At 41.0% G+C, this 24,770-nt stretch overlaps 1 protein-coding gene across 2 annotated transcripts; it reads right to left on the reverse strand.

Annotated features, from left to right (window-relative positions):
• Positions 1–1,618: 1,618 nt before the first annotated feature.
• On the reverse strand, positions 1,619–20,416 carry GPT2 (glutamic--pyruvic transaminase 2). 2 transcript variants are annotated; one of them, XM_006034342.3, is made up of 10 exons: positions 20,300–20,416; positions 19,503–19,611; positions 14,632–14,765; positions 11,651–11,894; positions 10,740–10,819; positions 9,910–10,046; positions 7,527–7,701; positions 5,546–5,701; positions 4,643–4,755; positions 1,619–1,886 (listed from the first exon to the last, which is right to left on the reverse strand). In XM_006034342.3, exons 1-10 carry the CDS (start codon positions 20,330–20,332, stop codon positions 1,796–1,798), a joined length of 1,272 nt encoding a protein of 423 aa, XP_006034404.1. In that variant the 5' UTR covers positions 20,333–20,416; the 3' UTR covers positions 1,619–1,795. The 2 variants fall into 2 exon arrangements, with proteins under 2 accessions (XP_006034404.1, XP_025072111.1); XM_025216326.1 differs by lacking the exons at positions 1,619–1,886; positions 4,643–4,755 and adding an exon at positions 4,766–4,908.
• Between the last annotated feature and the right edge of the window lie 4,354 nt (positions 20,417–24,770).

Raw genomic sequence — 24,770 nt, forward strand, 5'->3', positions numbered from 1 at the left:
TAGTAACTACTGTGCAGTAGCATCTCATGTAGATACAACCACTGGTGATTAATGAAGCTGCCAATTAATTCTACATGCATACTTCTGATCTTTGTATAGTCTCCAACTGCAGTCTATGCTAATACTATACTAATAGACGAATACCTGCTGCAAGAGAGGGGTGGACCTGTACTCGTCTTTATCCGGTTTAGTATTTTAAGGATAAAGCATGTGCCTATGTGTATGTTCATTAGCCACTGCTCTAGGAAATCTAAGTCAACTGAAGGACATGGGTGACTTCATTATTATAATATGCTGATCCTGGTGTAAACTCCTAACAAAGTAAGGTCAGTAAACATAAGAATTCCAACTTACTCTTTAAGAATATGATTCCAATTATGTAAACAAGATGCTGTTGCTAATGAAGGCTCTTTATAAAATACCCTGACCAAAATTGACAAAATTACTTAGTATTTCCAGGGTTGATGATGCAAGCTGCATTCAAGTAACACTTTTTATTGAGCTATGGAATTTTTGATGTGGGCTATCCTAAGGGGCCAAAAATTTACAACTCCCTGAAAGGCAGATGTTTTATTCTTAAATAGAATGAGAAGGGCAGCAGAGGTGCAATATTTCTCCATCAGACTGTCTGTCCTAAAGGAACCATCTTGCAAGCTGACAGTGTCCAAGTTTTCATGCCCATTCAGCCAACTTTCACTTTTACTGCCAAGGAGGACATATGTAGTATTTTACATCTCTCCGATTTAGTTTCTTTTAGGTTACCAGCATTTGTCTGATAGCACTATCTTTCAGTTCTCATGGAGCTGGTTTGGATTCAAGCCAGGAACATCAGGAAGTTCTCTCCCCCATAAATCATCCCCTAATCTTCAAGATCCAAGCAGTTATTCTTCCAAAGGTGATGTGGGGACAAATATTATAACAGTAAGGTTTCTGTGCTAGACCCTATTATCTTAAATGGCTTAAAAATCTTCAGATTTCCTTGAAGTTTCTTGCTAACAGTATTCCACATACCCCATTTGTGTATATAACAGGAAAGCCATTGGCTTAATTATTTTCTGAATAAAACTATTGGATGCAATCATTCTCCTATGATACACTACTCCAACCTGAATAGTATGTAGAATAATTTGTTTCAAATCTCATGAACTATGGAGTCTTCCCTCTATGTTCTACTCAAATTAGGTTGTCACGGCAGTTTTCATTCAATTATGTACAGTTCAAATGTAGTAGAATTTAGTCACACAAGATCTGCCACAACTCTTTTTTTTGTTAAATGAGCACTCTAACAGTTGTGAACTCAGTCAGATTTGGGTAATACATCATACTGAATGAATGACCAAAAAAAAAAAGTCTTCAGCCACACCTGGAACTAAATTTTAGGGGTTTTTTTTGGTAAAGTTTGAAATGGATATCAGTGACCAGATAATTGCTATATCTGCATTTCAGCTTTGAAGAAGCTGTTTTCATACTTCCTTCCCCAACCAAATATGCCAGAAGTTTCCATCAACACAACTTCCAACCAAGGCACAATATTATTTACTAGACTCTTCTCCTCCCCTTTTTACATTCCCTCCGTCCCTATGCCTATCACCAAGAAACTTAAGTGTTAGTGTGACAGTATGTTCCACACCAGGTATTATATTTAATTGTTCAGGAAACAGTAGTAGTTTTATCCCATAGATGGGCTCTAACTATTGTGAACTCAGTTTAGATGAATAGCTCATTTTCAGCACATCTTTGTTCATTTTCTGCATTTGGTTTTTGGGGGGTGGTGGTGGGGAAATCAGAATGTCTTTCATGCATATTCTTCCAGAAACTTTATATGGAAGTCTTTCACTGTCTCCAGTAGAATCTTCAGTTTCTCTACGGGAGGGAGAATAGTCATTCTGGAAAAGAGGAGAAACACTGTGATTCACTTTACAATATAAAACAAACAAACAAATCCCAACACAACACTCTTAAAAAGAAACCAAGCCAAATGCCTACACATTCACTTAAAGAGCCTTTCTTAGAGTGGGAGGGTATAGTACCTTCTTGCAACCTGTTTTTAAGATATTTTCTTATGCTCTGCATGCATATTATAGTCAGAGTTGCTATATTTAGATCACTGCTTTGTGTGGCTAATGTACTAGCTACCAGACTTTGTTTTTAGAAATGATGTAGCAAATCCTCAGCAAGTCACCTGTTTCTAATTCTTATATCCCATGACCTCATGTTCTGAAAAGAGATGATATATAATTGCATTGTTGGACACTGTTCTATATCAAGCTGTGTCGATTCACATGTAACATTATGCATATTTTTTAACTGCCAACTCTGAAAGCTTTCATAGAAGAATCAAGTCCAATAATCCAGAAAATCAACCTGAATTCTTTCTACCTCATGCAGCCTCACTATTAGTAAGACATTTTACTGGGTGTTTGGTTGCTGCTACATACTGAACCAAGGTTTTTAGAGAACTATCTACAATTACTCTAATATCTCTTTCCTGAGTCATAACAGCTAATTCAGTCCAGCACTGTATATGTATAGTTAAGGTCATAGAATCATAGAAGTAGGGTCGGAAGGGACCTTGTAGATCTCCAAGTCCGACCCCCTGCCTGGGCAGGAGGAAAACTGGGCTCAAATGACCCCAGCCAGGTAGGCATCGAGCCTCTTCTTAAAGACCCCCAGGGTAGGAGCCAGCACCACTTCCCTTGGAAGTTGGTTCCAGATCCTAGCCGCCCTGACTGTGAAGTAGTTCTTACGGATGTCTGATCTAAACCTACTCTCCAACAACTTGTGGCCGTTATTCCTTGTTATCCTGGGGGGCGCTAGGGGAAACAAGGTCTCCCCCAAACCCTTCTGGTCCCCCCTAGTGAGTTTATAGATGGTCACAAGTTCCCCCCTCAGTCTTCTCTTGTAAAGGCTGAACAGGTTCAGATCCCGTAGCCTCTCATTGTAGGGTCTGCCCTGCTGTCCCCAGATCATGTGGGTGGCCCTCCTGTAGACCCTCTCAATGTTGTCCACATCCCTCTTGAAGTGGGGTGCCCAGAACTGGACACAGTACTCCAGCTGTGGCCTGACCAGTGTCGCGTAGAGGGGGAGGATCACCTCCTTGGCCCTACTTGAGATGCACCTGTGGATGCACGATAGGGTCCAGTTAGCCCTGCCAACCATGACCTCGCATTGTCGGCCCATGTTCATCTTGGAGTCAATGATGACTCCAAGATCCCTTTCTCTCTCCGTGCTCACAAGAAGGGAGTTTCCCATCTTACAAGTGTGCTGCCGGTTACTACTGCCCAAGTGCAGCACCCTGCACTTAGTCATTTCCACCTATATGGGCATTACTTTTTACTTGTCAGCACTGAAGTTCACCTGCCACTTTTTTGCCCACTCAGTTTTGAGAAATCTTTCTGCAATGTGACTACAAAAAATGATTTAGTATCTTCACACCCTCTACGAAAACGTTGATCAAAGCCAGTCCCAGCATAGATCCCTAAAGGACCCTACTATTGATCTTTCTCCATTCTGAAAACACCATTTAGCCTTACCCTATTTCCCATCTTTTAATCAGCTTTTGATTCATAAATGGATCTTCTCTCCAATCCCACAGTAACTGTGTTTCTTCTAACAGCCTTTGGTGACGGACTTTGTCAAAAGATTTTTGAAAATCCAAATCTATTGGCAAAACAGATTTCCCTTTACAAAAGACCTGCACTACTGAGACGTGAACTGATATGAGAATTAAGATCTGAAATTAAATTAGTTAACAGCTTGTTTTGAAGTTGCATGAGCCAAAATATAATCCATCTTATTCTCAGTGGTTGTATTGTCTCTGCATTGCTAACAAAAAAGTTGGATTTTGCAATGCTCCCTCATGTTAAGAGGTTAATTACACAAGCTGTTCAAAGCAAATGCATTTAGATGGCCAACAGGGCTACATGTGGATTTAGGTACTCAATGTGAGGAAGGGTGGAACAATTCTTCCCTCACCTCCAGTTCATTTCAGTTAAGTCAGAGGATATTATTCAATATATGTAGGAAGCAAATCTTCTGAAAAAGGTGGTGCAGTTTTCATAGTCACTTTTTAGTATGCAGCTACGCTGACTCACTGCTTTAAAGTAGACCAAAGCTTCAACAGAATTTCTTTTACAAGACCACAATTCTACACAATCAGTATTTTCTGATTTCTTTGCAACTTAACAGTTGGATAGGCATCTGGCTGGGGTCATCTGACCCCAGCACTCTTTCTTGCCTACACAGGGGGTTAGACTCTATCTGTTGAGGTCCCTTCTGACCCTAGCATCTGTGAATCTATGAGTTTCTTAGGTGAACTCAAATGCACAAAACAGAACACAGTAAATATGACTGAACTGAAGAAACACTTTCCAAACCTGAATAGCAAGTAACAAACTAGTCCTACTGCTACAGCTATAATTAGCTACACACAGAATGTCCATGGGAAAGAGAAAGCAGGTCTGAATTGCTCAGGGGAAAGACAGCAGGTTTAAGAGCAATGTGAATTGGACTAAATTTGTTTCCATGGCTTGCCCTTAACAGCCCTCATGGTTTTATTTTGTTAGGAAAGAGAAATCCATGATTTTAATCACCAAATCTTTATAGCATACAATATGTTACAAAAAAAAAAAAGATACTGCACCTGAAATGGTAACTTCCTTCTCTTTGGCCAAACCCACTGCCTGGTACGACACAGATACCAGTTTCTTCCAGAAGTTTCATGCAGTAGAACATGTCAGGAGCCATTTTATTACCCTAAGCAATAGACTGGAGTTAGTTTTTCTTCTTCAGATGACAAATCAAAATGCACAAAATATGGAATTTTATGTTTTTCTCTTTCTTTTTGAAGCTCTCTTATTTTCTGACTTCTCATATTTTCTGTACCGAATGGAAGGAGAGGAACTCTCACTGTGGGTGAAATGCATGCAAGCTCTCAGTTATGCCTGCCCAATGGAACAGAATGAACAGAACAGCCACTTCAAAAAACCCAGTTCTCCCCATTTCTACCCACATTTCTTGCTTGGCTGTGACTTCGTATTTTCTGAAACAGACTTTTATTGGCACTCAAAAATCACATTTCACTAAAAATTGTCAGATTAAAGAAGATATTAAAGAGTCCTTGAGTAATTACTGCATCTCTACCCTTTTAATACTTCTCAGACAAACGTTTGAACTGGATTTTCCTAAATATATGTTGATTAGAAAGTCACCTGAATAACCACCAAAAGAGTTCTTCTATTTTAATCAAATCATCATGCCCATGCTATATGCATGGTCAAAAGGCATTACTTCAATAAAAAACAAGCCAAGCATCCCATTTTTCTCTCAGTTACATGGACATAAGTCACTGAAAGTAATAAAAACTGCATTTGTGTAACAGAGGATAAATGGGCCCCAGTTACAAACCAGTTCTCTTGTTCATTAGCAACATACTGCCTTTATAGCTGCACAGTCCTTTTCTCCTCCTTCACAAAAAAATCCATCTATGAGAAGAGCAGCAACAAATCGGGGAAAGTTAGATTAGAATGAAGGACGAACGACTGACCTTTGCTGCCTCAATAGCTTTGGAAGGAATAAAGATCCTTGGGAAAGCATACATAGCTCCCTGAAGTGGATTGCAGTAAATTCCTGGTACTTGATTAAACAAGTCTTCTGTTAGCTTAGCTTTTTTGGCAAGATTGTTTAATACAGACTCCTTTTCCTGGAAAAAGGAATAGGAGGGAATAAGGATAGAGAAAAGCTGAACTGCTCATTAAATGGAAAAAAATAGTGATGTTAAGCTGTAATGAAAAAATAAATGAAAAAATAGGTTGTTAGGCTGGTTCAGTAATTTTATAGTTGGTAAAACAAAAGTGATTCTTTCCTACTAACTGGAAGTCAAGCAAGATATAGTCAAAATTAGCAATGAAAATAATGAATATAAACTTCAATGGACCAAAAAACCTAAACTGGTTTCAGGATGGAGTTGGACATGATTAACTGTAATAGCAGAAAACTGGAATTCATACCTGGGACATCCTTTTATATTGTGTGTTCCTAAGTGACATCAATCATACTGAACAGTCCTACATTGGTCAACCTAAATGTCCTCTTAAATATCAGATTCATACTGTTCTTGCACCTAGGGTGCCACACCCAACACAACAAACTCAAAGGTTTAAAGTAATATTGGGATGAATGAGTTTTGTGACTTGTCTTTTGTTTTTAATTACAGAAGTGATTAAATTACCTTTATAAAGGTAATTTTAGGGCCTCTTCTGCAGATACGTGTTATATGATCAAGTGGTCCCAGTCTATAAAACAAGGTATCTGGGATTCTGTGGTCAAAAGGGAGTTCTGCAAGTGCAAAATCCTCTTTGAGTTTGAGGACAATAGCCTTGAAAAGCCTAGAATTCAAAGTGGGGGCTCCCACTGAGCAAAAAAGGCAAAACAGGAGTTTACAGGGGGAAAGTATAATTTTAAAGAAAATGCAGATTTCAATGTACCATCAGTCCTGAAGTCCTCTGTTTATCCACAAAGTGCATATAGCTTAAGTAGCAGATGAGCTTTTCTGCACTGTATTTTCAATACATCTCAAATCTGATCTGAGGAGACAAATTCTACTCCAGGCTCTGTAGCCCCAGCAGAGAAGCCAAAGATATAAGGGCTAACAGCAAGCATGCTAACCATGACTTTTGCAATGTGAACATTTGTCCCAGCTGAACAGGGCTGCAAGCAATTCATTCACCAACAGCCACAAAACAGCAATCTTTAGCTGACAGTGACTTCTGGTCACCATTAACCTGGGCTGGTGACCTTCAGGGAAAATTTCTCATGTCTACTTACCAAAATTTGAACTGGCTAGTGTTCCTATCAAGATCTAGTTATGAGATAGGAAGCTATCTTTAAAAAAAGAAAAAAAATAAAATATTTTTTTCTGAAGAGCAATTCCTGTCTCTTATGATAGATACAAATTTGCATTTAACATGAGAACACTGCTTTATAAATAATGGGCCACATCTATCCCTTGTCACACCACTGAGTCAACAAAGTTCCAGCAGAGTTGTATGTGGCAGGGTATTTCTACAAATAAAAAAAGTAACTATGATTTCTTACACTATGCATTTTGTAATTCACTACATAGAGGCACCATATGTATATTAATTTATCATTTATCATATGTATATTCATTTGTAAAAGCTACAACATCATTTGGTAGTTTATTTTTCCTATAGTGTTTTTTAGCAGAAGCTAGTCTCATTAAGTAGTCGTTCTTACCTACTATGCAAAACTATAAGAGAAAGTTATATGTTGTACGTAGCAGCTGAACTCAAGCTAGGCAAGCATGATAGAAGTGCTATGGCTTCAAACAAAAATCTAGGATATATAATTGTACTTATATTAACAGTAGTTTAAATTAAACTCGTAAGTTCTGTGGGCAAGTGTTATTACAGGACCCTACAAAGAAAGGAGGCGGCATCCTTTGTAGGACTTCAGTTGGCAGAGGGTTAGAAAACACGCATCGGAACAAATATACTATAGCTGACCTTGATGAACTGTACGTAAGATTCTTCTTCAGGTACTGGAGGATTCACTACAATATCCATAGCTGCCTGTCCAGATACTGGAGGACAGAGACGAACAGAGAGAAGCTTAACAAGCTGTCCTTTGATCTCTGGATGCAAATTAATCACTTCCATATAACCTCCTCGGTAGCCGCACCTAGGAATAGGGTGGATGTATGGAAAAAAAAAAAAGTGAATACTTTTGAAGGTATTATTTTTGAAAAAGCTACGAAAATAACCCCCCAAAGTAGAGGGAGAGCAAGTATTCAGCTGAATACTAGGTCATGAACACTTTGCTTTATGCCAATACAATTAACATACACATTTAAACATCTTCCATATTGGACAAGTCTCTAAAAGGGCAACCAAATACTCAAGTTTAACCTCCATTAACCTTCTGTACATTAGCATATATAACTGGGGTCTGCTTAACTTGCAATAAGACAAAGCAGTTTTTGTGGCGTGGCCATGGCATGAAGAGCCAATTTCACGGGCATGTCCTGGCAGCCCTGCCCCTTGTCACTGATTGGTGGGGAGGCCCTGGACAGGGGGAGGTACGGGGAGGCGGCTGCCATCTTGACTGCTGGTTGCCCTTTGTGCGGCCCTGCCCCTCAGTACCAATTGATGGAAAGGCCCTGGGGGGCAGAGGGGTAGGGAGGAGGGATGAGGGAGCAGCTGCCATCTTTTTTGCTATCCTTCATGCTGCCCCGCCAGCTGGTGCCTTCCCCTCCTGGGCAGGCTGCAAGGCTGGGCCACAGCAGCAGGGAGGACCACTGGCTCCCACTGGAGAACCAGCTTTTTAAGCTTTTTTTTGTTGTTGATTTTGTGGGCAACCCCAAATCTCACGGTTTCTGTGAAATCTGCGAAACCACAATTTAAGTAGAATCCCATATATATCTGCAACTCTACGTAATTCAGCTATTACACGCCTCATGACAGAAACATACAGCAGTAGCAGAGTCCTTCTGAGCAAAAGGTTGTCATTTCCATCCCTGCCCTTCCTGCAGAAGCAGGGGACTATAGGGTTGTCCTTGGGAGGTCAAACTTAAATATTTTTGGGAACCTGTCATAGAGGGACTGGTGGGGGTATGGGGGTCTGTAAAAGTGTGAAATCTCTTAACAAACAGTTCACTAAGAGAAGCTGAAGAATCACTGGGCTAGCCTGCAAATAATGAAACACTCCCTCTCTCCCTTGCACGTGCACACAGACGCAGCGCATGTAATTGCCTTAACAGTTGCTGCATTGCAGTAATAGAAGACAAAAGATCCCCTGCAGCTCATTTATGTGCTAAAACCATCCTAAACTATAAAACAGCTTCCTCATCTTCTAGCCATACTGCAAAAGGAGATATATTAAAAGAAACATTGGTGATGTTTTGGGAGGGCATGGGGAGCCACTCACCACCCTCACCCCCCAGATTTAATGTTCATCAGTTTTGTTACAGAAAGGGAACAGGCAAGTAAAGGGAAAAAAATCCAGGGCTGCAGGTGCCATGCATATGTGTGCACGCTCACGCACGTGGCTGGCAGTACAGCCGAGCAGGGTAATGGGAGCAGCTCCAGCAGCTGCATACAGGTAAGTCTATGGGGCCCAGGGTGGGCGGAGGGGGGGGCGGTTGGAGGTCCAGGGCTTGGAGGCCATCCCTGTGCCATCGGGGTTGGGGCTGAGCTCTGGTGAGCCCAATGGCACAAGGGCAGTCTGGGACAGTGCACAGCCCTGACGGTGCAGGGCCAGTTCAGGCCATTGGGCCAAGCTCTGGTGAGTCCAGACAAGCCCTGCACCACTGGGGCAGAGGCCAAACTCTGGAAAGACCCAAACACCCTCTGCCCCCCACACCTCCTGCCAGAGTTTTCTTCATGTGTAGCTCTCTTTTAGAACAGTCTCCATCTGCTACTACATAGTATCGTAAAGCATGGCATTAAAAGTAGCTCTAGAATAGAAATAAAAACTCCTTTGTCTCTGAGACAGGGCAGAGTACCTGCCCTGAACCCCACTGCATATCACCAGAACATTTAAATTGTGCCCAGTGGTGTAGCATGGGTGTCCAGCACCCGGGGGCCAATACTTCCATTGGCATCCCACCATCCGTGGCCGATCGCTGAGTTGGGGGGCGGGCGGCAGCGGAAACACCAGTGGCAAAACCAGAAGTGACTGAGTACCCCTGGAGGGCCCGAAAAGCGCAGCCCCCTCCCACCCCCGACCCACCCCAGCCAGCATCCAGGGGCATGCCTCCTTTGTCCCCCCCTTACCCCCTCCCCCTGTCGCTACGCTAGTGATTGTGCCTCCTCACTATCAATAGTCACTAGCTGCCAAGGAAAGGGAAAAAGGAAAGGAAAAGGAAAAGGAAATCTAAGACAGACATACTCGCCCATGTATCCCTTTGAGGTGGAATGGAAGGAGACTAGTTCTACATTGTTGTAATACTCTGGTCCCATCTCATACAGAATCTTTTTGAAGGAATGGAACTGACATCCCTCGGAGTACACGTTATCCTGATAAACCTACACAAGGAGACACAATATAATCTCTCTCCAACAGAATAAATGACTAGCACGTTGCACAGAATGCAAATCACTCAGAAAGTCTGGAACGTTCGACAGGTGAAACAATACATTTTAGGGGACAGAACTATATCTCCTATAACATAAAATTACAGTGATCAAAATTTGATATTTTGCACTATATTTAATAGATTAGCCTTTGTAAGAAGAGTGAGCTTTGACCTTTTATATCTTTTAAAAATTTTCTCCACAAATACTTTTTTTTAAAATTATTTGAAATAAGGCTGCTCATCTGACCAGCAGGACTTTCCACAGGATCTGGCCCACAGACTGACCCCACACTACTCCTGTGGCCAGACGGGCAGATTCTGAACAGACAGCTGATATCACTAACATCCATTCTTGATCAAAAAAATAAAATAAAATAACCTCAGAAAAAATGGGAATTGTGTCCTTACTGGAGCCTCGTGTCCTTATTTTCCTAAGCTAAGTCATCCCAGCACACATTTTTCATATTACTCCTTCAAGACTGACAGGCTTGGATTTTTTATTCTCAACTTAAATGTGATCATCCATTTTCTGTCTTGCAAACCAAGAATCATACTGACTACAAGTAAAGAACGAAGCACTTGTGTCCCTATTTTAAAATCAGGAATGCTCAGAACAGAAATGTGTAGCTTTTTACTTTACTACCTCATCAGCCAAAAGGAAGAGTTTCTCCTCCCAAGCAAAATGTATAACATCTTCAATGCACTGTCTGCTTTGAACCTGACCTATAACGGTAAAGGAAAAGAAAAAAAGAAAAAAACACATTAGTGGACAAAGTCTTTTGCTCCAGAATATTAAGACTGCTTGCTAGCTTCTGAATAAGATGTTACTTTTCTTTATAAAAGTAATGGAAATTTGGATTTTCCTTAAAAGACCCTCACAACAAGGAAATAAGGAAAATTAAATAGTAGTATAATGGATTTTGGTACAACTTTCCCAAGCAGTGTGCGCCAGTAACTTGAGGAAACTGGTTTCTGCTCAAACAAGCAGAATGAGAGGAAACAGGTCAATGTGCTAAGAGCAATGTGTGATTTATTTAGGGACTCGTGGCATATTTGTATTTCTCCCCTCCAACTGCCAATTTTATTAGAGATGGGGATCAAAAGCAAGTTTTATGGGGGTCTATTTGATGCCTTAATATTTATGAACCATTTGATACACTATGGAATGCAGCATTTTTAAGAAGGGTTATACTTGTATTTTTATATTGACATCCACAGTAACTTGTCATCTTCAGTCAAAAACATTCTCTACAAGTAGCCTGGCAAACACTCAAGATCAAACTTAGTTCTACAGGCAAGAAGCTTCCCTCCTCCTGCCCCCACCCCTACCCCCTCACTGAGCTTAAGTACATTTATGAATTGTATACTAAAACGTGCCTGGCCAGATTATGCCTGTGCAAGTTTCCACCTGAAAGATGTGTCATATGAAGGGACCCTTTGCATTTACCACTACAATTCAGCTACAAGCGTTCTGTAAATCACAAGCATATTCTGAACATACACAATGAGGAAAGGGCAACCAAAGTTTTTGACATGAACAAAGGAGTTACAGACCAGTAGGATTTCCTGGATTGATGATGCAAAGGACCTTTGGATTGCAGTATGCTTTAGCTTCATTCAAGGAACGACCAAGTTCATTCACATCTAGTGCCCAGCAATTCTCTTCATCCAGGTAATAGTTCACCTGGATGGCATCTAGTTCAGATATGGCTGCTGAATACAAAGGATACTGTGGGATGGGGATCATCACTCCAGTTCGGGTTTTCCCTCCTCCGGAGACCAGAAGTTTTAGAATAGCCTGGAAAAAATGAAGGAATTAAGAAGAGAAGAGGGGAAAATGAAATCAGAATTAATTATTTGTTCCAGAAGTTCTTATTTATCCTCTTTTACTCTCTGTCCTTTACTTTCTGCTGAATTTCAATTACAGAGGTCTTTGAAATAGCCAGAAACTCTTATCAATTACACTGTTAGATCTGAAGGACATACACCATGCAAATGAAATTACTGGCTGAGTGAGTGAGGCATAATACAACTCAATTACATTTTTCTTTCTGCCATGCAATTTTTGAAGATTGCATTTAATCCATTCCAAAGTTTCAGGGAAAGAACACAGCATGGGAAAGTTAGACCTTGTCCCTGCCACTATGACCTGGTACTGGCTTGATCTGGGATTTTCAACAATTTTAGCCTCAAGGCAGCCCTCCATATCTTTTCTGAATTTCATTCTAGCTCAGTGATTCTCAACTGGGGTGCCACAAAATTGAGAGAAGGTATGGAGGAGAGCCTTGAGGCTAAAAAAGTTGAGAACCACTGATCTAAATAATGTCCATTTCATGCTATGAGTCGAGAAATTTTTCTGTCTTCAGCACCAAATAGGTACTCTCAAGGAAATGTTGATATGAAACTAGTAACAAAGAGAGGAGCAGCAGCTTAGACAACTCAATAAAATTAGGTTCTGTAGCAGTATCCTGTAAATTTGCTACAGGGTAAGGAACAGAGCCTGCACTTCCATGCCTCTCACCCCCTGTTAGCTTACCATATATAAACAGTGATGTATATGGAGGTATATGACCCACCAGTAATATTTCATAGCCATTATATTTAAAATGCTGACATATTTTCTCTAAAGATTTTCTAAAACATGTAACAAAGAGCAAATGCAACATAGAATGTCCTTTTAACATCAAAAACAACTTTGACTAACAGCTGGGGCTGAAATTCTTTAAAATTGTAGGCTATTACCATTGGCAAATCTGTACAAGTTGTTTTGATCATCAGCTAACAACCATATTTGGATAATCCTGTGCCACCTTTAGATGCATGATATCTGAAAATTTTCACGTTCCTGTCAAGATGCCAATGCAGCCTTTAGATCATAAATGCTAGGGATCATAAATCCATTACCTTGGATTAATCAAAAAACTTGCAAATCAAAGAGTACTGTAATATCAAACTATGCCACAAGATGTTATTTTAAATAATTTTTGCCCACTAACGGAAAAAGCTTGCTGAAAAAAATATTGTTTTAGGGTATGTACAGAAGTTGCTTTTTCACTATATAAAGAAGTTTATTGCTGTGACAACAGACGAGCATGGCTTTATAGCACTTTAAAAATGGGTACAGCACTTCAAATTTAATACCTCATTTAACAAGGATTAATTTAAAGTGCTGGATTTTACAGCATATAAGCAACCTACAGCACTTTAAGTAACTTCTGGTACTTTAAATAACTTCTTGTACTCTGGTCAAATTTCTGACCAGTGGAAAAGCCCCAAGAAGAGTGTCCCCTGCATCCTAGCCTGGAGAGTGCAGGGAGGCTCAGAGCTCCCCCTTCCCCCGCAACACTGCACTTCTGTCATGTTTAAGAGTGCTGTAACTTTATAGTGCTATAAAAAGTGCTCTAAATTATAGCGCTGTAAAATGTACATGGAGCAGTTCTATACACACCCCTACAGTAGCAGATCATGAACCCCATTTTAGACAGGATGCCGAGGAATGACTGTCTTTAGCAAACCAAACCCAAACCCAAACCCACACACCACAACTGTATGGGAAACTTTGGGGATACTTCAAAATGGTGGCTTAAAACACAAGGAGCTTGCTATTGAAGGTAATTTCCACTGCCAATTTCCACTGACAGTACAAGTGGTTTGTGTTCAGAACAGTGACTCTCAACCAGAATGTTGTGAGATCCTTTGAAGGATGATGTGGGGTGTCATGCAATATGTGCTAACACCTACATGTAATTCATAAGAGAAACCCAGAGATTTCAAATAGGAATCCACAGTGTCCAGAACATTCTCACCCACCATGGTCTCTCTGAGTTTTCTGAAACAGAAGAATTGGTCTATTATTTACCTGTAGTCAAAAAATGAGTACAATTAAATTTTGGAAATGGGGTGTTACTAAATTCAGAAAAGTTATGGCAGGGGTGCCTTGAGTCTCGAAAGGCTGAGAACCACTGGTTTAGAGGATTCAGTGAGATCAGTGGCTCTCTAAAAAGTTCCTATTCTGTGGGGTTTGGTTTCTTCAATTAATAATGTTCTCTGAACTTAAGTGTCTATAAATGCGTTATAAACAGCAAATTTTCTAGCTTAAATCTATTTCCTCCTAAAACCATGTTTAATCCCTTAAATAGATTAAAATGCTCAGAGGAAACTTTTGCTTCAGATCCTTAGGGAATGTCAACACTGTTCAAGAATCATTCTAGGGAGCACCGCAGGGAAATATGCCACGTTGGCTCTGAGCACTACAGTTCAAAACAGATGTTATGTAGCCACCTTAGTGAGATGCTGGACATATACCAATAAACTCATACTGCAGGGTATGGTTATTGGTACTTCCTAACATAGTACTTTGATGGTGTACCTATGTCTTTAGTAACAATCAACCTGTTTTTGTCCTCACACTTTATATCTAGCTTAACAGACTTCAACTTCAATAAAATTAAATCAGAATGACTATTGTATGCAAGTGTAATGGACTGTACAGTTTAGGCACAGAATGTGTGTATGGACAGAAATGCAACGCTTACAGCAATTCCATCGCTAGCCCCTGTGGTAAGATATATATTATCTGGATCTGCAGGAACTCCTCCATCTCTTCTTTCAATATATGCTGCAACATCCTCACGGATGCAATTTACACCTTGACTGGCACTATAAGACCCTGTACAAAAAGAAAATATGATCAGGCATTCAAATGTAGGCAAATTCTCAGGTTGGTCAGTGAAATTTCAAAGCTAGTGGAGCCGCTTGCACTTTTATCAAAATTCATCAAAGAAACCAACCAATTTACTTTAGAAATGTCTTCTGTTCAGACAGCAGCAGCAAGAAACAGAAGGAGCATGAGATGAATTAAAATTAAAATAAATACCAAAACTCAAGTCCTTTAATATCACTGTGACAACGTAGAACTGTATCACTTTTCCAATATAAATCACTTTCTGTCATTTATAACAAAAGCAGAATGGTAACCAGAAATACGGTGTAAAGTTCTCATTAAAATATTCAGATTAAGTTCATAATAACTATAATGGTCTTAAAGATAGAAACAACAAGTGTTTGTTCCCAAGTACTCCACTGCTGAATATGTGCAAAAAACTTCCAGCAGGCTGAAAAATAAATTCAAGTTAGAAAGCCAAGCACAGACTGAGCTTGATGTGATAAGCATTCATGTAATTTAGCACTGCCATGAAACAACAGGATCTTCTTGGCTCTAAGTAGATTGCTAGATGGAGTGGCATGATTATACCCAACTTTACCCTCATTGCTCAGTTATATGCTAGTAGTTGAACTGATGGCAGGGTTTTTTTTTCCAAGATCTGTGCTGTGGTAACTTTACAAAGAATGGCAGGAAACAATTGGAACTGCTGCCATCAAGAAAGAATGCCTTACAGAGACTGAAAATCATTTTGGGCCAAGGCCCAGGATTGCTGTTGAACTCTGAAGGGCCAGTTACATGCACTTGTAGGGAGGTCAGCTCCAAAACACAGGCAGTCTGAGGAATCAGTCCTGGGAAGAGACTTCCAGAAAGAAATAATTTATTTCTTGCTTCCCGGGGCACAGGGGCGGGGAGGTACATCTATACTCCTTTGGCTTTCCACGAAGGAAAAACTTAGTCCCTCAGACCTAGTCCCTTACACATCAGGCAAGGATGTTATAAAGGTTAGAACTGCTAGTGTAGGCAAGATAGTTGCAGCATTTTTAACTCTATGCTAGTAACATTTGTTCTAGGTAGGGTCAGTCAACATTACTGTTAATTTAGTACCAGCAATCCTAAATTGTTTCACTAGCAGTAACAGTGGGGAATGTCAGGACAGGTGTTCACTACACAATTAATTAATCCAGACTCTTACTTGGGTTCTACCTCAATGTCTCTCCAACCATTCACAAAGAAAAGCCTGACCCAAGTTTGACATTTAAGTCCAGGCTTGTTTACACAGCTGGAGGTATAGAGTAGAAGATGGAATCAGCCTACAATCGGGCTGGAACCCACGAAATCTGTGGTGAGAGATGCATGCAACAGGAGAGGAGAGGAATCACTTGAGAACTGCTAGTCAACAACCTATTTCCCTTCAATTCCTCACCAAAAGGGCAGGCAAGTATCTTACAAGTTACAACTGCCTTAAAAAAGAGTCTTGGAGCATCTCAGCACAAGAACTATGGGATCTGCCTCCAGACACATTGTGTGGGGACAAGAGGACACAGTTATACAAGTAGGGTTTCAGCTTTTGAAACACTTGTGCTAGGGGCAGACATTACACATAAACCAGTTTAAGTGATCTGAAACTGGTGTAAACCTGTAACAGAACAGACATTCAGTGCACATAAACCAGTTTCAAAATGTCCAAAACCAGTTTAAGATAAACCTGGTTGAATGTAGTATCAGACTTAACTGAGTTGGCTCAAACCGGTTTATGCATTGTCTGTCCCAGACCCCTTCTGGTTTAAGTTAAACCAGACACCCCCAGCTTCTGGGCATGGTCTCTGGGCTGGGCTCTCTGCTCCAGCCCAGCCAGGATGGCTCTGCCCCTCTGCTCCCCAGCTGGAGCAGGGGTCTAGCCAGGGAGGGGTTTTGTCTGGCTCATGGCAGGTCCCTCAGTGCTGCCGGGCTGAGGTGCCACTCCCTGAGAATGCAGCGGGGCTGGGGCTGCTCTGTGGCGGGACTGCCATTCTCGGCAGCCCGACCACAGTAGCTTCTTTGCTGCTGCCGCTGGCCCCAGCCCTGTGGTACAGGGAGGGACCAGCGGGCGCAGCCCTGACCCCACGCTGGCTCCAGGCTCTAGCTCCCCTGGCTGCTGGCCTGAGCAACTGCAGGCATGTGCCCGCATGTCTGTTCTGTTACAAACCGGCTCACTCTCTGCAGGTCAGACTAACCTGCAAAGGTTGAATCAATTCAGGCTCCGGTTTTTTGAATGTCTGTCCCTAGCCTTGCAGGCAGCTCAGATTAACCCTGGTGCTCAGACCCAGGAACCAGTCACTCCAGTTAACTATGCAATAAAGACATAACCTTAAGTTAAAAAGAACATATAGAGCTGCTGCATTTCCAACAGAACTGCAAACTTTCATCCCTTCCATATTAGACTGCCAAGCTTTTTTAGGAACCGGTTTATCAGGACTATAATACAAAACACAAATTCTTATATGCAAGGGAGTTTGTGTGCATCAGGGAGGAAGGTGCAGTGGTGCAAGGGCCATGTTTACTCTCCTGCCAAAAAGGCCACTTCAAGAGTAAGTGGCTACAAGTGGAACATTAAAATGATCAAACACTCTGGCAGGTGAAACTCCCAGTCAAAAAAATATATAGTCACAGCCTCCACCTCAAACACGTGTCCATGCTGAGGAGTGAGTGGTTAAGCAGCAATTGAGGTAAAGAATAACAGCTTACACAGTGCTGAAAACATGCAGATTAAAGTTAGATATTTTCATCTGTTCTATCTTTTTTTTTAAGCTAAATATTTAACATTTATTTGTTTTTTAGTGCAAGTCATAACAGAAAAACTGCTCTTCAACAGGGTGGCCAGACTGGGGAGGGGATAGGCAGCACTGTAACTAAACACAGAGCAGCAGATTGGACAGGGGAGGGGAATCAGAATGGCACTTGGGGAGGGTGCAGAGTTAATTTGTGGTGTACCTGCCAAAAAGGTTGGCCTCTGCTGCTCTTCAGTGATTGGAGTCTGGACTGCATGTCTGTTTCACCACTGATCTTTTTTGAAGTGTTTGTGCTCATAATGATCATTTCGCAGGAGGCCTGAGTGCCTACTGAAAGCACTTAGAACCCTATTTACACTGAATTGCTGCGAGTTATTTAAAATATGCTGTTTCTTTGTTGAAGGGTTTCTGCACATTCAGCATTTTTTTAGTCACCCACACTTTGTGAAACACCAGAAATACAATATTCAAGAACCATGGGCAAATAGTCTCACATTCAGTGGGATAACCAGTAGCTAATGAATTCTAATCCTGACTCTTCCACTGACATGAATTTGGGCAGTTATTCTACAAAAAGAAAAAGATGGAGGTCAAGGCAGAAATCAAGTGTTGTGAAGAATTAATAATGTTTACAACCCTCCTTAAACATGTGCAGTACTATATTGCTGAGTAATCATTTTGTACTATCCAAGAGCAGCTGCACTATCTTGTGAAGAATTCCTACCCCAGCTTGATGTCTGCATGCTTCTCTAAGTCCAAAAAAGTCAGCTTGGTCTACAGGCTCTCCAAATTTTTCTCAGAGTGGCTCATACCGTAACAGAGTCCTAGAAACACCCTCCTAAAAACTGGCATGAGGAAAATATTTTTATCCTTTAATACAACATTGCAGCTGGAAGCAAGAACTGGCATGATCCACCCAAACTTTTCTCCAAGTACAAGCTCTTGGAATCTCTGAGCTCATAAACAGGGTAATACTCAAGTTAAGAGAGCCACACAAGCAACAGAAATCTGCCAGCCTAGGAGAGCACTTCAAAAGATCATGTAACACTAAAGTATAGGCTGACACTGGATGAACTGTTAAAAGTGTTCCAAGGATGTAAGACTTGGAATACAGTTACTAGTTTTCCAATTTATTTTATAGCACTTATCACCATAAAAACTAGGCAGTGCAATCAGAAAAAATAAGACACACATCAGTTACTTTAACATGTGCTTTGAAATGTCACTTTTAGTCTCTTTACTTCCTTTCAGGTATGAAATGTGACCTGCCAGATTCTATGCACTGTCCCATGGCTAGAACACTTTCTTCAGAATTGCTAGACTAGTAACTCCAAAACCATTTCTGGCCCTCCAACAGCTCCCCTACTCCCTGCCTCCAACTTGGAGAGAGGAGATTCATTTCCCACATACAAGTAGATAACAGCTGTTTTTTATTTATGAAACACACATATACATCCTTGGGAAGGAATACTAGACACAAACATATCCCCTTGGTATCTACGCTTGTTCTTTCAGGGCTACTTTGCCTTGGAGGCACAACTGACTGATGAATGTTGCGAGGAAGAATGCACAGACAGGGTCAGAATACATCTTCTAACTATGTACAATAACAGCACATAACATTTATACACACACTATACAAATAACAGAATACTGATTTTTGAGTGCTCAGATACCAGTGACGATGGGATCATCAGAGATATGTAATTTTGCCTAGAGGTCTATATCACTTTCTCCTGTCAACAGTATTTTGCAGTTGTCAAACACATTCATTGTTAATCACTTTAGTAGATCATTTTTGAGCACTTCCCCATTCAAGATTCTAAGACATACCAAAAGCACATCCCCTTAAAAAATTTCATCATCACTCATTTTAAAGCCACGTAAATGGATGGGATTACAGCAAAGAATAAAAAGACCAATAATGACAGCAGTGACAAGCAGCTAATGACACGTAAAGCTAAACGCTTACCTAAACTATTTCCTCCACATCCCTGCAAGATCCGTCTGGCCCTGTTTTTAGCATCTTCTGGGAAACTTGGGCTGTCCAACAGATCTGGGTATGTACATAGCGCCACCACCTACAATAGTAAAATTGATGTAAACTGGCCACAACTTTATTTGTTGTTCAAAGCTACTTTTTCTTTAAATTAATATCACTGTCAGCTTTACTGATTCCTCTGCAATCCCAAAGAAAACTAGATGCATTGAAAGTAAAGGACAACAGCAAATTAAAAGAGAGTCAAGCACTGAAGGTATACCAATAGACCAAAATCTAAATATCTATTTTTCGCAAGAGATCTTGATTTTCCTCTATTATTAGCTAGCCAATGATACAAGCCAAGTAACAGGAGACATGGGGAGGGCAGACAGAACATTTCAAGAGTATAAAAGAAAACAAAAAAGAAAGAGAAATACTATGAGGGACACACACAAAAACTGGCTGCAGAGGAGACTCAGAAAGCCAGCTATGAAGTTTTGATGTCTGAGCCAAACAGGTGGCTCTTTATTGTAGTCCTTGTGTAGGGATGACTATATAAACTTTAAGTAAATGAAAATATTCTTTATTTTATCCTAGCACATAAATTACAAAGCAACCCTCATAATATGATTAAAATAACTGAGTTGTGTATTATGATCAAGCTGGGAGAAGCATGTGTTGTACAACCACAAATTACTCTGGCAAATCAGAGTCTCTGAAACTGTGATACTTTATATAGAAGAGACAGATTTAGAAATAATATTATTTCACATTTTAAAAGGCCTTACCTGACGAAGAAAGGTGATGGGCCTCTGTCCCATTGCGTGGGCATCACCAATGTTGGCCTTAATGACCTCAGTAAAAGGCTTTTTGATACCCTGAAGACAGACAATTTATAGCATATGGTTTGTTTTAAGGTAGAAAATAAAGAGATCTTCTTTATATAATTAAGTAGTACAAAAAAAGTATCAGCTTAAAATAGTCTATCATTAAAACAGTCATAGTTGCAGTGTTCTGAGATGGTTCTTATACAGGCATAGTTTCTTTTTTAAGAACCTTAAAGCCCTTTACAAAGAAGAAGACATGATAACTCATTTTTAATGCAGAGACTCACTGGACTGTCAATGTGTGGGTATATGGTAGATATGCATGTACACGCTGTTCTGGTAAAAGGATTCAAAGGTAAGTGGGGGATGGGGGCAGCAGCCAGAGTTTAAGCCCCTTGAGAATTTGCATTTTCTTCATTAAAAACACAGTAAATAATAGATTTGTTTACTTAAGAAAAGATGTGCTTAACTTGCATGAGAAATTTAAAAAAAATCTTTTAGCACATATTTGAAGTAACATACCAGCTGTAGAAAGAGCTTAGAAAGGTTTCAGGAGTACTTTCAGGCCTTGTTTATACAGGCTTTCACCTAAGCCTTGGACAGATGTGCTGCCAACAGTACCTAAAAATAAAAAGACCCTGTTCTGCACTATGAAACAAGCAAAGTTGCATTGTGATTTCTACTCTATTGTAGCTCAGCTGAGTCAAAACAATGGATTCCAATAAGGTTTAAGAGGTGACATCAGTTTTTACACACATTTCGGTCTTGTCTTGCAACAGCCAGTTCAGCCATAAAACCAACCTCACATTACTCCAATAGATTTTGCATGAGGAAGCAGTGAAGTCAGGTCATACAGCAAGAATTGGCTTGGCTGATGCTGTCAAATGCAGTTCTCATAAGCACCATTTGCAACTCGGTGGGAAGTCCCAGCATCATCCAAGCATCTGAGTTTAGAGACTCTTATTCTAATCCAGCTAGTCACTTTGTTTGGACAGGAATATTGTGAAGGGCCAGAAGTAAGGCCTATTTTTATCCACCACACCAGAAACAGTCTTATTTGATTACTGCACATAATCATCCTTCCAAATATTTTAGAATCTATATGCAAAGCCTCTCATCCTTTCTCTGGAAGAGATCACTATTGAAATAGTTAGCAATCCCGTCCAGGGACACAGAGAAAGAAAGAATATCCAGAAGCTATAGGGGATTGATGCAAGAAGGTGCCTCCAAGTCCTCTCTACCTTCTGGGCCTTCCTTCCATGACAAGCCCTTTATATATGTTTCTGGCTAACTGCCCCTCCAGACTGCGTCTGAAAGCTGTATTTGTGAAGTAGAAAGGATGAAAAGAGCAGGAAGCAGGAAAGGGAGGTTGTTGGGAGAGGCAGCAAAGGAGATGGTTGGAAGACAAAATAAGGAGACAACACACATACCAAAACCAACTAAGAAACAAAATATTAGTTGTTTTGACAATTTATTTGCTGTCTGCTGTTGGTTGGTTTTCTTAACTATTTAGATTGCTACCTCTGCATGTACCAGCTGTGCTTTAGCATATTAAGAGCTGGTACAGAGCCACGTTTAGTGGGGTCCAGATAGGGGTCTCTAGGTGCTACTATAATTAAAGTGTTAAGTAATAAAGAAAACAAAAAATATTTCTTTATCTCTGCAGTCTAAACAGCTGGGTATTTTTCTAGCCATACTTCTCCCATGAGAAACTGAACTTCTCCCAAGAAAAAAAGAGAAAGCACTGGAAGAACGCTAACTTGTAATCAGAACTCTCTTTAAAAAAGGAAAAAAAAATACTGTAGAACAGAAATAAAGCTTTAAATGGACTGGTCTGTAAAAGAAGAGGCAAAGGTAACTGGCATATACCAGGTAAATGGAAGAGTTAATTAAACTAAAAGGACAATGTTGGCATATGAACATATGGAGAGAAACTGGCCAAGAATTAATTTAGATTGTGAATCAGAAGATTTCTGGTCATATAAGATAGATTCTGGAACGGCTTTCCAACAGGAGAAGAGGCGCAAGAGAGCCAGCTGCTTTTAAAATGGAGCTTAGTTATTTTATGAAAATAATTATACGAACATGCTTTCCTGCTCTGGATGTCCCAAAAGGCCTCTTCAAAGTCCTATGTACCAGTATGTAGAGCAAGTTATTTTATCTGGATGTAAAAAAGTGTGTTGCTTCACCCGCTAGAATATTAACCAGGAGGTAATCCTATCTGCTTTTGGTCTCCTATCCAGGGTTACAAACTGTTTTTAAGTGAAAGTAAAAGAACTCATTGGACAAGAGCCAGCCAGGAGACTGGATATCATCAGATAACATGGTCACCATGAACAGAAATCCTAAAGATCTTTGAAGTGCAGGAGACTCATGGCTACGTGATATGGCTGATTTGTTATACCAGATGATGCCATTTGAATCCTGTGTTCAGACACTGGCTTAACACAGGACCAATGTGGAAGATGAAAGATAGTATTCAAATTTCCTTTGGAATGGAATAGGTTAATAAAACTGGGAGTAAGAAATGATACAACTGAAAGGTCTAAATGTACCCTGACTCAATGGGGTTACACCATGCCTTCTTAAATCAGGTTAAACTAGCACAATAGAAACAACTGTGTTCACTTAAGAAAATAGAAAGTGATATCCTTTGAGCTTCTCAGCTCAAGCACAGGTATACAGATATCGACAAAAGTGCCTAGAAACACATCTCTCATTGTAAATTTCAGTATGTAGGGTTCATTAGTGTTACTGGGCTTGGATTGTATACATTACATTTAGGACTGAATTTGAGGATTTATTAATAGACTGTCTATTTCAAATCATCTGGGGGTCCAGAGAACACAGGAATTTTCATTCAGATTTTGATGCACTGACCAACCAGAGACAGGAAAGTTGGAAAGGTCCACTCATTTAATCTAAGACATGACACAGTTACACAGGAACAAAACTAACAAATTTTAGATAATAGACCAGCCATGGTTCAATGCAGACAGTGGAAAATACCTAGTAAGCTAAGTATGCAAGTTAAAGCATATGTTTTGTTAATGTTTTTATTCTAAAAAAAAAAGTGATACTTTGGGAAAGCTGGGTGGTCACTGTTTAATGTTGTTATTAGCTCCAAGATAGAGCAGAAATGCAGATGCTAAACTAAAGTAACACTCACCATGATTATCACAGGGAATTGCAACCTATATGCTTGGTCTAGAGGAAGAGAGGCTCTAGGAATGAGAGGCATACCTGAACCCAAACAAGGACAAACTACATCAGTAAATGCTTCTTATTTTCAGAGTTCACCCATTCTTGTACATCTCCCACTGTTTCCCTTACACTACCATCCCCTTAAGTTTCCCTGACCCTTCCACTTCTCTAATAGCATTCATACTAGGGAAGTGTGTGTTTTTTAATGCCTTAGTACAGTGGTTTTCAACCTCAGCTGTGTCCTAAGAGGTCAATGAAAGATGACTGTGATCAATCAAAAGTATCTGCATACCCACACTTCCAATTCAAAGTGGTCCACATCTTCATTCAAAATTTCCAAAGGAGTTCACATTTACGTTCAAATTTATAGGAGTCCACAAATGCAAAAAGGTTAAAAACCTCTGCCTTAGTATAAAGCTGGCCTGTCTCTGTTGTGACTTGTACTAATAAGAGGAGGCCATGTAATAAGCAACAAGGCTAGGGACAGAAATTCAAAAAGCCGGAGCCTGAATTGATTCAATCTTTGCAAGTTAGTCTAACCTGCGTAGATTGAACCAATTTGCAAGTGAACAGACATTCACCCCACACTGGCCTACAAGGACCCCAGCCAAGGTGTGCCTGGAGGGGTAGAGGGGAAGCAGCCCTTGACAGGCTTGTCCCCAAGGGGTGAGGGCCAGGCACTGCCTCAGACAAAGCGGGGCATGGAGGAGGATTAAATTCCCCTGTCTCCCTTGTTGACCCACCAGGCTTTCCCCCCATTGACCACTCACGTGGCAGGGGGCCTGGCCAGAACTGCCTGGCATGGCCCTGCCATCAGCCCAGAGCTGAGGCTGGGGCTGCGGCTGCAGAGCTAAGCCAGGCCGGCCTGCAGTGCTGCTGGTGGTGGATGCAGAGGGGCCCTTCCCAGTGGGCTACAGCTTGGGCTGGGGCCACAGGAGCTGTGCAGCTGCATTGCTCTCGACTCCCCACACCCAGGTTGGGTGGGGGTGTCATGGACCCACAGCTGACTAGAAAAGGCCCTGCCCCCATGGCCTAGCCCAGACTAGCCCCACAGAGCCCTTTCCAGCCAGCTGTGGCTCCATGGCAGGCCCCCCCAGCCAGGGCGTGGGGAGCCGGGAGCAATATGGCTGCACAGATCCTGTAGACCCAGTCTCAGCCACAGCCCATTGGGAAGGGCCATGGCCCCTCTGCACCCTCCCTCAGCACTGCCCGCAGCCCCAGCCACTGG

The sequence above is a fragment of the Alligator sinensis genome, unplaced genomic scaffold (genome assembly GCF_000455745.1).
Source record: "Alligator sinensis unplaced genomic scaffold, ASM45574v1 scaffold827_1, whole genome shotgun sequence".
Classification (NCBI taxonomy): Eukaryota; Metazoa; Chordata; order Crocodylia; family Alligatoridae; genus Alligator; species Alligator sinensis.